Source organism: Zophobas morio, unplaced genomic scaffold (genome assembly GCF_036711695.1).
Source record: "Zophobas morio isolate AGI-343-1 ecotype UQ-CSIRO unplaced genomic scaffold, CSIRO_AGI_Zmor_V1 ptg000011l, whole genome shotgun sequence".
Classification (NCBI taxonomy): Eukaryota; Metazoa; Arthropoda; class Insecta; order Coleoptera; family Tenebrionidae; genus Zophobas; species Zophobas morio.
Window position 1 is genome coordinate 116723 of NW_026972116.1, and position 12144 is coordinate 128866.

The 12144-nt window shown below is 34.2% G+C and overlaps 1 protein-coding gene across 2 annotated transcripts in view; it reads right to left on the minus strand.

Annotated features, from left to right (window-relative positions):
• Window positions 1-321: 321 nt before the first annotated feature.
• LOC135126608 (protein artichoke) overlaps window positions 322-12144 on the minus strand; it is a 491663-nt gene continuing 479840 nt past the window's right edge. For both annotated transcript variants that reach the window (XM_064052644.1, XM_064052643.1), the window contains one exon: window positions 322-872. In XM_064052644.1, the coding sequence (XP_063908714.1) occupies window positions 621-872 (252 nt within the window). In that variant the 3' untranslated portion in view covers window positions 322-620. The remainder of the gene's footprint in view (window positions 873-12144) is intronic.

The window sequence follows — 12144 nt, forward strand, 5'->3', positions numbered from 1 at the left end:
ATTTCATTTTTAAGCCGATAGGGCATTAAAATTGTGTCTAACGTAAAGCACTAACCGGGTCCCAAAGGAACTCCAGCGTATATTTTATTGAAAATAATATTATAAGCCAACACTGTTTCAAAGGTGCTGTATAATTAATATTTAAAAAGGTCAAAATGACACATATTAAGAAGGATGATCTCAAAAAAAATTGTGCAAAAAGTTATTTATAGAAAACAATCACTGGGGTCCCTTTGGGAACCCGCTTGATGCTCTAAGGGTTTTAAGGTAACAATAAAATAAAAACCATTTCTTTTGTAAGTTAACTACTTACTATTGTCTATTTAGCTATCCCACATTCTGCCGCAAACAAAAATTCAAGCAAGCCCTAAAATGCAATCTCAAAACTTCTGACCACATATTTTATTAACCTGCATCACCTACTACAAACTGTAAGAACTTTCGTTTTTTATAGAATGCAAAACCGTTTGTGTCCGCTTGACTAATTGACGTAAAGTTCACAAAAACTCTTCAACTGTTCAGGCAGTAGGCCATTGTTACGGCTAATTTGTCATTAACACTAGTTGAGAGCGTCCATGTGACACACACTGATATGATTAACGACATATTAGCATTGTTATTTAATTAATCGTCGTAGTGTTCATGTTAGTGATGAAGTGGGGGTGGCCACCTTGCCCACCCGCTTCTCCACTCTGGATTGAAAAGTGACGGTAAGAAATGTACTCTGGAGGAATGGGTTGGTCCCTTTTCATGGCTTGACGCTGCTTTTTTATCTTCAAGTATCCGAGAACTGACACAAGCACGATGAAGACGACGAAACCCATACAGCAGCCGATGATGAGCCCCAAACGACGAGTTAGAATCGATTGCACCTATATATTGAATAAACATGTTAGTAAATGAATCCAAAGATTAAATAAATATACACATTTATCCGTCAATTTCGTATCGCCAAATATTGGTGAGGGTCATAAACTATTTTTTTCGTGTAGGTACTGTAGGTACTCCTTAGAAAAGCATACTTTTGTTTTATCGAAAACAATAAAGAAAAGTGGCAAGTTTTCAGTTAACAATAACCTTATCATTTAGGAGTACTTCATATACAAAATTGAAACAACAATTAGTGACATTAGAAAACGTAATTCCAGAAGAAATTGGCAAGTGTTGATCTCCGCAACTATTATTTACTTTTGAAATTGTAATTCTAGATGATGGCAAGTGAAACTCGCAAACTTTTGTACCAGAAATTATTTGAGTATTATGTTTAAATTGAAAATTTTTTTTTGAAATCTCCACTTCATTTTCGACATTATCTTCTACATATGCTTTCGCGACTGTATTTGAGTACCAGTTGCCTTGTCTCTTTAAGGTTCCAATGCTTGTTCCACTGCTATCCAATAACGTAGCGCTTGTTCTCCTTAGACATTGGGTTGTATGAATAAAAAAAGTATTTGTTGTTACTTCTTCTAGTGATAGCTTTCCCTTCAAAGCATTTCCTACAGCTCTACCTTGTATATGAAGTAAATACTAAAGAGCCTAATATAAACTTCCCACCGAAGAATTTATTTCACCTCAACCTACAGAAAGTATAGTATATGCTTACCTCAATGCACTACTAAAATTTTTCTTTTGTTTGTGACGTGTTGATAATAATTAATAATAATTAGCTATGAGTGATGACGATTACCGGCTACAGAAGGACAACATAGCAGATAACGAGAAAGAAACTGACCAACAAATGGCGTTTGTCATTTTACCATAGGACTTTCTAATATTATTTGATAAGAGGCAAACGCCCTCAGTAAAACTGAAAAAAGACAAAGCCGCCGCCGAAATGGCGATATAATTTTCTATAATCGTCTTCCTCATAGCTTCTTCTTTCTTTATATAATTTTCTTTTTCTACCAAAATCATCCATTGCCATTATTTTCTCACTTTTTATCAAACATCAATTACCACGAAGTTACACCTTGGCTAGCTTCACAAAAACTACGCCTTATACTACTTTCGCAAGTATAATTTACAGATCATTGAGCATTTTCTGTAGAATTTACTTCTATATATCAAAGCATTAACTTTGTAAATAAAGTAAAAGATGAACCTAATGTTTCTACTAACCCTTTTACTTTATTTCGAGTACAATGTGGAGCATATACTACCCTATTACAACGCTTTGACTTTAAGGTTAGAGATTAGCGAAGCGTAAGCAAAGGAAGTATTATAATCGAGTCCGTCGGCTGACTCAGTACTTTTCCATTTTCTGTCCGTCTGTCCGTTTGTCCGTCTGTCTGCAGTACCGGATTTTTATTAAACAGATAATCTCCGAAAGTGCTGGACCGATTGTTGTGAAACTTTGTGTTTATATTAGGAATATCATGTAGAAGGTAAAACGCTACCCAAAATTTGCCTAATCATCTCTACCAATAATGTAATGACGTCACTTCAAAATTGTACATAGTAAATGGGTTTTAAATTGGATAATGTAACATAGTCCTACACAAGTAGTTTATGACTCCGAATTGAGTTTTTACCCGAAACGAGCAGATTTTTGGGAAAAAAAAATCAAAATTATGGAACAACATTTTGCGAATCTGCAAAATCAAATGCTTTGAAATCTTGCAAATGGTTTACAGTTATGATAAGCATGAAAAATTTTTAATCAAAATATATCTACTTATCCTCTCCAAAAAATTGATGACGTGAGCTCAAAACTTTGCCGAATAAATCCTATCTAAAATGTACAAAATATGATCAATCTGTACTTGTTATTTATCATTCCAATCATATATTTTGGATTTGCATATACAGGGGGACTCAAAAAAGTTAATGAATGAATGAATTTATTTTATTACAAAACCGAATGCTGTGAAATCTTGGGGATGTTTTAAAGTTATCATAAGCATGGTAAATTTTTAATCAAAATCTATTTGCTCATATCCTACAAAAAATCGATGGCGTCACTCGAAAATTTTGCTGAATAAGTTCTACCTAAAATGTACAAAATATGATGAGTCTGTGCTTGTAATTTATCATTCTATTCATATTTTTTCGATTTGCATATACAGGGTGACTCAAAGATATTAATGAATCAGAGTAAATTTATTTTATTGATTATGAATTGCAAAACTGAATACTGTGAAATCTTGACGTTTTGAAGTTATTGTAAGCATGGTAACTTTTTAATCTTAAAAATGTATCTGTATATCAACCCCAAAAAATAGATTACGCCATCTCAAAATTTTGCCGAATAAATCCTATGAAAAATATCCAAAATATGATGAGTCTACACTTGTGATTTATCATTCCATTCATATTTTTTAGATTTGCTTATAAAGGCAATTAATGATTGCGTGAATTTATTTTATTGATTTATTCACGAACTACAAAACCGAATGGTTTAAAGTCTTGAAGTTGTTTTAAACCTGTCAAGTAGATTGCAAAACGCTAACGAAAATGTTTCTAATTATCCCCAGCAACAACGTGATGACATCCCCCCAAAATTTTCTCCAACAAATAGAACCTGAATTGCATAAAATATTATATTACCACACTAGTGTTTTATGAATCCCCCTGCTTTTGTGTTTTATTATTATTTTAATTGTTATAGTTTAAACATCGTTCACACGGTAATAGTTATTTATATTATTAGTGGGATAGAGGCATTATTACAGCACTACGAATGTGAAGACTAGACATAACGAGGTCGTTAGACCGAGTCATCTGCAACTACACGGGTTGCTGTAATATGTTCTAGCCCACGTATGAAATACAAAACTTTATCTACAACTGCCCAAAAATGAAAACGAAAAAACCAATTAAATGTTTTTAATAATTAAAAATAAAGAACCAAGAGAATTTTTGCATTGTTCTGACAACCGCTCAAATTTGTTGTAAACGACGGGTCAGTTTAAAAAAAAAATTGTTCAGTCGAGAAATGAGTGATTCTGAAGCAGAAAGCCTGCCTTTCGAAGTAGAAGAAGCTGATGCAAATGTACTGTCTTCATTGTTGCCTAATACATGAAACAGGCAACTACGAAAAACGTAAAACGGTTCACCACTAGGGGAATAATAGGGTTTATTACTCAACTCAAACCGTGCTGAATAAGTCGTGTAATAAGGCCTTTATAAAGCAGTTGTAGATAAATATAATAATAATAATTAATACGTCTTTAGGCACGCGCGGCCAGTGGCTCAGTGGACATTGCCATTGGAAGTACTGGTTACGGATCCCGAGATTTCCATTTTTTTTTGAGCATCAAATCAAGAATAGCACTTCCAATTTTTTATTGATCAAATTAAGAACGAGTCACTCCATTTACTCAAAAATGTGAAGAATATGCACGTTTTTATATAACAATGATAAAAGAAGGATTATAATGTTCAGAACAATTTGTTGGATTGTGGTTTAATTAATAATAATTTTAGTCCTGTGTTTTGAAAAGACAAACTCATTCACATCAAACTAATTTCTACGTGACATTCTTACGATGTATAAACATAAATAAACACTTGAGCGTCAGTCAAGTGTTGAAGGACAAAGGTTGTTAGGGATGGTTTATTTTAAGTTCAACATGATGAATAATCAGAATCTGCCAATGGACTATCAGTCAGTAGCGTAATATGCACACTTCAGAAGGGGGTGGTTATTAAATTATTTTTTTTAAACCGTAAAGAATAACACACGGAAACATAAACTTAAATGAACTGGTCACTATTAGGCACTAATCTGACACTATGACAGAGAAACGATGACGGATGCCTCTGAGGGTGTGCCCATTCGAAAATGCTGGATATGTTTAATTGTACTTCAGGAGCGAAGGAGGTTCTGTCGAAAGAACTTTCGACCAATTTTTTCGGTATGACTTGTCATTTTGACGTTTTCAAAAAGAAGTCAGTTTTTATATTTATTGATGTCAATATCTTCATGAATTTGTAGTTGTTTTATTATGACTACATCGACGATAACATCGACGTCTTTAAAATTTTAGACTATAAATAAAACAGTTATTAAATTGATAATTAAATAAAGAGGAACTGTAGTAACATTTTCATGAAGTACGCCAGCATCACTTTTTGGCATTTTTTGTTGTTCTCCAATCATTGAAGTACTTGCTTTTTGATTTAACAGGTACCAAATTCGTTACAGCTTCCGTAGAGTAAGTACACGAAAAAATAATATATTCTACGGGTAAGAAATAGTATATTATATTATTAGGTTCTAAAGTGTATCTTTTTTTGACGAGCAATGATTTCATTTGCGAGGCGGAGCGAAGCGTAGCCGAGCGAAAGCAATCATTGCGAGGCAAAAAAAGACACTTTAGAACCGAATAATATATACTATTTTTTCTCCAACCGCAATCACAACTATTTCGTTTTTGCGTTTGAACAATTAAAATTAACCAAAAACTCGTTGGAAAATAAAGTAGCCTATTTCGATGTAGTCATGGAAAATTTTCAAACATTAAAAGTAAAAGTAACACTTTAGCTCCTAAGATAAAAAATGACTTGTTTGTTGCTAGGATGCCATCTTTTATTATCTCAGTACAGAAAACGTTAACCTTAGAGATCCCTGACAGTCAAAAAACCTCATGCTTTTATGACGGTTGGAGAAAAAATGGTTTCCCATGTTCGTGAAGTTTCAGTTTCAGTTTAAAAAAAGGAACAATAATTCGTAAAATACCTATATTAAAAAACAAGAAAAACTGTAAAACTAAAAAAAAAAACAAAGGAGTAATAAAAAGGACATAACATTCTTGTTTCAATTAAAGGAAAAGTAGTTGGAACTTGAAGTAAACCTTTCGTACTCGCTGGAAAATAACCACTTTTCTTTACTTGTAGAACAATCTATTTTGACTAGTGGTCTAGAAACACAATTTTAGATCTATTCAGAGGTGCAGTTAGGGGTTCCGAATTGAGTTCACTAACTGAATGCTCCCTAGCAGTTATATAGTGGGACTTCTAGGTCGGGAAATCTGGCCCAGCAGCCCCACAACTTTTTATCGAGCGGTCGTTGACGCCGGTCATGGGTTGACCTCGGCCGAGTTCGTGGAGGTCATCGTCTTGTCCTCGGTTGACCTGAGCTCGGGTATTGTCGTGTGTCCTCGGTTGACCTCGGCCGACTTTGGGTAAGGTCGTGTTCGTGTATTGTCGTGGAGGTCATCGTCTTGTCCTCGGTTGACCTCGGTCAAGTTCGGGTAGGGTCATGCAAACTCGGTCGAAGTCGGGTATTGACGTGGAGGTCTTCGTCTTGTCCTCGGTTGACCTGAGCTCGGGTTTTGTCGTGGAGGTCATCCTCCGTTGAGCTCGGCCGAGTTCAGGTAAGGTGGTGTCGGTTTCGGGTAGGAACGTGTCGGGTATTGCCGTGGAGGTCATCCTCGGTTGACCTCGGCCGAGTTCGGATAGGCTCGTGTCGGTCGGGTTCGAGATCAGTCGTGCAAACTCGCTTACAATCCCTCCTCTTTTGCTGTTATATAAATGTTGAATTTCTCGTCACTGATTTATTGCGATTTCAAATGTTTAAGATGTCGTCTTTCATTTCTAACTTGAATAAAGAATCACTTTTACAACCTTTTGTGAGGGCAAAAACTTTGAAAGAGGATAGAAAATTTTTAATAAAAAGTTTTAGTAAAAATTGTACAAAGTACGGTGACAAAATATTTATACAACTAGAAGACTGCAGAACAATTCTACCCCAACGATTTACTGAAAAATTCAACGATTCAGTAATCGACAATCTGAACAAGAACATTGTGAACGGTTTGAAGTTGTATTTCGTCAATATAGGAGCGATCGGTCAAACTGTCAATATAGAATCTACTGAAGGATGAAGATGGTTCAGGATATGGAATATAAACCAAATACCGTTAAAATTTTGCATCGGAGATTTGAAACGTATTCGTTCCATAAAAGAAGCAATTAAATTGTATGAAATAAGAAATGGACTGAACAATCTTAAGCTGTACTAGAAATAATCATTTTAATAAATTACAATTAATCACTTATTGGGTGTTTTATTTCTCCATCCTTGTAAAAAAAATATTTTATGTTGAATCGTCAGGAATAAATGTTTAATAAATAGTATTTATTTTAAAACGTCAAATAACTGAGACTTATATGACGCTCTTACCGGGGTTTAAGTGTCATTTCTATGACACCGTGTTTGAGCGGCGTATAAGTATTACTTATACTCCGCCGGCGTATAAATAAAGCATTTATACTCCGCCGGAGTATAAATATGTGAAAATCATAGTGGTTGTCAACCATAGTAACCATGGTAAGTGAAATCAAGGCAATTCTTTAATGAAGCAAGAAGATAGGAAACAATCATTTCAAAAGAAGATTAATCAATTGAAAATAAAATATTGTATTTCATTCGGAGTTTAAGTGACTTCATGTGACTCGTATGGACTTAATTCGCCTCGCTATCGCTCGGCGTTTAATCGTCCATACTCGGCATATAAAGTATCACTTAAACTCCTAATAAAATAAATATCTATTATTTCGTTTGATGTATTATTTTCCTCATCTAATTACGAATCCTCATGGGTAAAAGACGTGTCTGTTTCGACAGTATTTCGGTTATTTTCTTAATAAGTGATAAAGAAAGTCGATTTAATACTTGGTCTCACGATGTTAAAAGGTTTCAAATGAATGTAGAACGTTTTGAAAAACCAATAAAGCCCTTGATCGAGAAAACGATAGAGAAGAAGCGAAAATTTAGAGAAGCAATCGAAAAATTAGATTCAGATTTGAAAATTATTCAGCAAAGTAAATCACTTAAATAGATGTCGGAATATTTCATCACAATAAATAAAAAAATGGTCTGAACAATCTTAAGCTGTACTAGAAATAACGATTTCAGAAAATTATAATTAATCACTTATTGTGGGTTTTATTTCTCCAGCCTCGCACCAAAAAAAAAAAAAATATTTTATCGTCATGAATAAAATAGTATTATTTTCCCTAGTTTCACATAAAATTATTTAATTGCGAATCGTCAGGAATAAAAGACGTGTTTATTTCGACAGTGTTCCTAATAACTAATAAAGAAAGTTGATTTACTGTAATAAAAGGTTTCAAATGAATGTAAAACGAATAAATAAAGCCCTAAATCGAAAAAACGGTAGAGAAGAAGCGAAAATTTACATTCAGGATTGAAAATTACCCAGCAAAGAAAATCAGTTAAATAGATGTCGGGATATTTCATAACAATAAATTTAAATTAAAATCAATTTTTGTTGGCTTCAGGAGTAATCTCGTATCTTACAAATAACTACGAATCAATTCACCATAAAAAAATTGGTCTAAAGAGTTTAGACAGTACTTCCCTCGCTGTCGGAAACTTGACGACTGCATGCCTATTGTGTTTTTTTTCTCATTACATTTTTGTAGTGGGAATTTAAAAAAAAATTGCGATGACGTCATCAACATTTTTGCAAGGACACGTATATCAGTTGGGATAGATGTAGTGTAATACTAAGAATAAAATTATTATATTCTCAAATTTTCGGGAAAATGAATTGGGTCGTTTGAATATTGATTTGTAATAATCAATAAAATAACGAAACAATTTACTCACGTATACCTACGTATCAGAGGCAACTGAAAATCGTGTATGTATAAACATTGTTAATTTAAGATGACAGGCGTAACAGCATACGTGAGAGCCAAACACAGAAACTGTAAACAAAACGACCGTCGGTTTTATTGCTTCGACTTCCGCTTATTATATAAAACATTGGGTTTTATTTTAATTCTTGACGGTGAAATTCACAACTGGTTGATTATAAACATGTCTATTTCACATTAGCGGAATCAAATGAACGCATAAAACAAATGCAGGTCTGTAATGTTAAAGTCGATGTAAATAAGCGTGCTACCCTTATGTTTCAACCGAGTTTGTCCTTTAACAAATTTTGTGTCTACCAAATTGGGTTGGTTGGGGTGTAATACTAATAATAAGTGTTGCCTTTAATTTAATCAATAAAATAAATTGACTTCATTAATTTTTTTGAACCACCTCTTAAGAAAATCTAAAAAATATGAATGGAATGATAAATCACAAGTACAAACTCATCATATTTTTTGCATTTTAGATAGGATTTATTCAGCAAAATTTAAGGGTGACGTCATCAATTTTTTTAGGAGGGATGAACAAATACATTTTGAACAAAAGTTTACCATGCTTATAATAACTTTAAAATATTCCCAAGATTTCAAAGCATTCGGTTTTGTAATTCCTGATTAAATCGATAAAATAAATTCACGCCTTCATTAATTTTTTTGAGTCACCCTGCATATGCAAATCCAAAAATATGAATGGAATGATAAATCACAAGTACAGACTCATCATATTTTGTACATTTTAGATACGATTTATTCGGAAAACTTTTGAGCTGACGTCATCAGTTTTTTGTAGAAGATAACCAAATATATTTTGACTAAAAATTTATTATGCTCTTTATAACCTTAAAACATCTGCAAGATTTCAAAGCATTCGGTTTTGTAGTTCCTGATTAAATCAATAAAATAAATTTACACATTCATTAATTTTTTTGAGTCACTCTGTATATGCAAATCCAAAAAATATGAATGGAGTGATAAATGACAAGTACAGGCTCATCATATTTTGTACATTTTAGATATGATTTATTCGGCAAACTTTCGAGCTGACGTCATCAAGTTTTTGGAGGGGATAAGCAAATATATTTTGACTAAACATTTATTATGCTCTTTATGACCTTAAAACATCTGCAAGATTTCAGAGCATTCGGTTTTGTAGTTCCTGATTAAATCAATAAAATATATTTACGCATTCATTAATTTTTTTGAGTCACCCTGTATATGCAAATCCAAAAAATATTAATGGAGTGATAGTTCACAAGTACAGACTCATCATATTTTGTACATTTTAGATACGATTTATTCCACAAACTTTTGAGCTGACGTCATCAAGGTTTTGGAGGGGATAAGCAAATATTTTTTGACTAAAGATTTATGATGCTCTTTATAGCCTTAAAACATCTGCAACATTTCAAAGCATTCTGGTTAGCAGATTAAAAATTAAATTTCAAAATGTTGTTTTATAATTTTGATTTTTTTTCCAAAAATCTGGACGTTTCGGGTGAAAAGTCGATTCAGAGTTGTAAACTACATGTGTAGGACTATGTTATTTTATACAATTGAAAACCCATTTACTATGTACAATTTTGAAGTGACGTCATCGCTTTAGTGGTGGGGATGATTCGACAAATTTTGGTTAGCGTTTTACCATCTACATGATATTCTTAATATAAGTACAAAATTTCACAACAATCGGTCGAGTACTTTCGGAGATTATCTGTCTAATAAAAATCCGTGACAACAGACGGACAGACGGACAGACGGACAGACGGACAGACGGACAGACGGACAGACGGACGGACAGACGGACAGACGGACAGACAGACGGAAATGGGAGACCTATTTCTTCGTCTTCTAGGGGTCATGAAAGATCGAGAAAACGTAAAAGTAGAGAGTCGGCCGACGGACTCGATTACAATACTTCCTTTGCTTACGCTCGGGAAGTAAAAAAATAATGAAGCGAAACTCGTCCGAGATTATTAGAATACAATATCAAATCTCGCACTCAGTAAAAAAAATAAAATGTTCACTTATGTTATTTGAAACGAAGAAGAAAATAAGCTGCTGTTTTCAAACACACATGAACAAAACGCACCTCACCTTAAGGTTCACGCACATAACTAAATCAGACATTTGCAACAATATCACCCCGAATTAATTCGCACTAACGTAAACGCGTCTGTATTTGTACAATAAAATAATTTCTCTCACATTAAAGCTTACAGTATTTAGTGTCGGAATGCATTGTTGGTCAGGGACGTATTCAGGAAAATAATCAAACGCAAACGGCTTACGACAGAAAGTTTGTGCATTTTATGACTCAACTTGTGTAAAAATAAATTAGGTGTAATTGTTTTACTCGAAATCGGTAAGAGATGAGAGGTTGGTTCATAGATCAAAATTAGCGACATTTTGGTTAGCCTTTTACCATCTACATGATATACAAAATTTGATAACTACTTTCGGAAATTATCTGTCTAATAAAAATCCGTAACGGCAGACAGACGGACAGACAGACAGACGGACAGACGGACAGACGGGCAAACAGACAAATGGACAGATAGATAGACGGAAACGGGAGACCTATTTCTTCGTCCTGAAAGGTTGAGAAAACGTAAAAGTAGAGAGTCGGCCGACGGACTCGATTACGCTCGGGAAGTAAAAAGAAAAGACATGCACTGGTGACGGCGGTTGGCCTGATCCTGGTCGAGTTCGGGTATTGTCGTCTTGACTGATCTCGGCAGAGGTCGGGGACGTTCGGGTGAACTTGGCAGAGGTCGGTCGTGCAAACCCGCGATCGGGGACGTTCGGGCATAGCGACCTTTTCGGTCGTGAATTTTTGGACCCATTAATGTAAACAAATGTGGACACAACATCATTTCTGGACAAAATTTGGTGATTTTTATTAGTTTTTGAGGGTTTTTGGTATCTAGGATAATGTCGGGTATTGTCGTAGGTTGACCTGACCTCGGCCAAGTTTGGGTAAGGTCGCCAAAACCAGTGAACGATAAGATTGAATTTACAGAAGGGACACATATAGTAGTAATTGACTCTTCTAAACAAACGGAATCTTTAAAGAGAGGCCCTGTTACGATCAGTTTGTGGTTTCAGACAACCGTTGGTATCTCTGTCGATACTACAGCCTACTGCCTTATTCTTCACGATCGAATGGTGAAATACATTCCTACACAAGATGTCGTCAGAGTGTTGTAATTTGTTACGATATTTAAAACTAATGTATAAAGTTTGCGGGATTAAATAAAACTATATATACCCATTTTTGTGTGTTTTATTTATAACTACCAGAAATTACAAGTAAGGTTTTCTTATAATCATCTAATTTAATCGAGGGCCATTTTGCTGAATCTGATCCTTCTTTCCAACTTAATGATATTTCAGGATCGGCTTCTCCTTTAGCAATGTTCTTCTTGATCCAGGTGAAAATTCTTCTGTGCTCCGAATTTTCAGAAGGTTGAAATGCGAAATAGTCGTAATTTATTATCTTCAGAGCTTCATAGAATG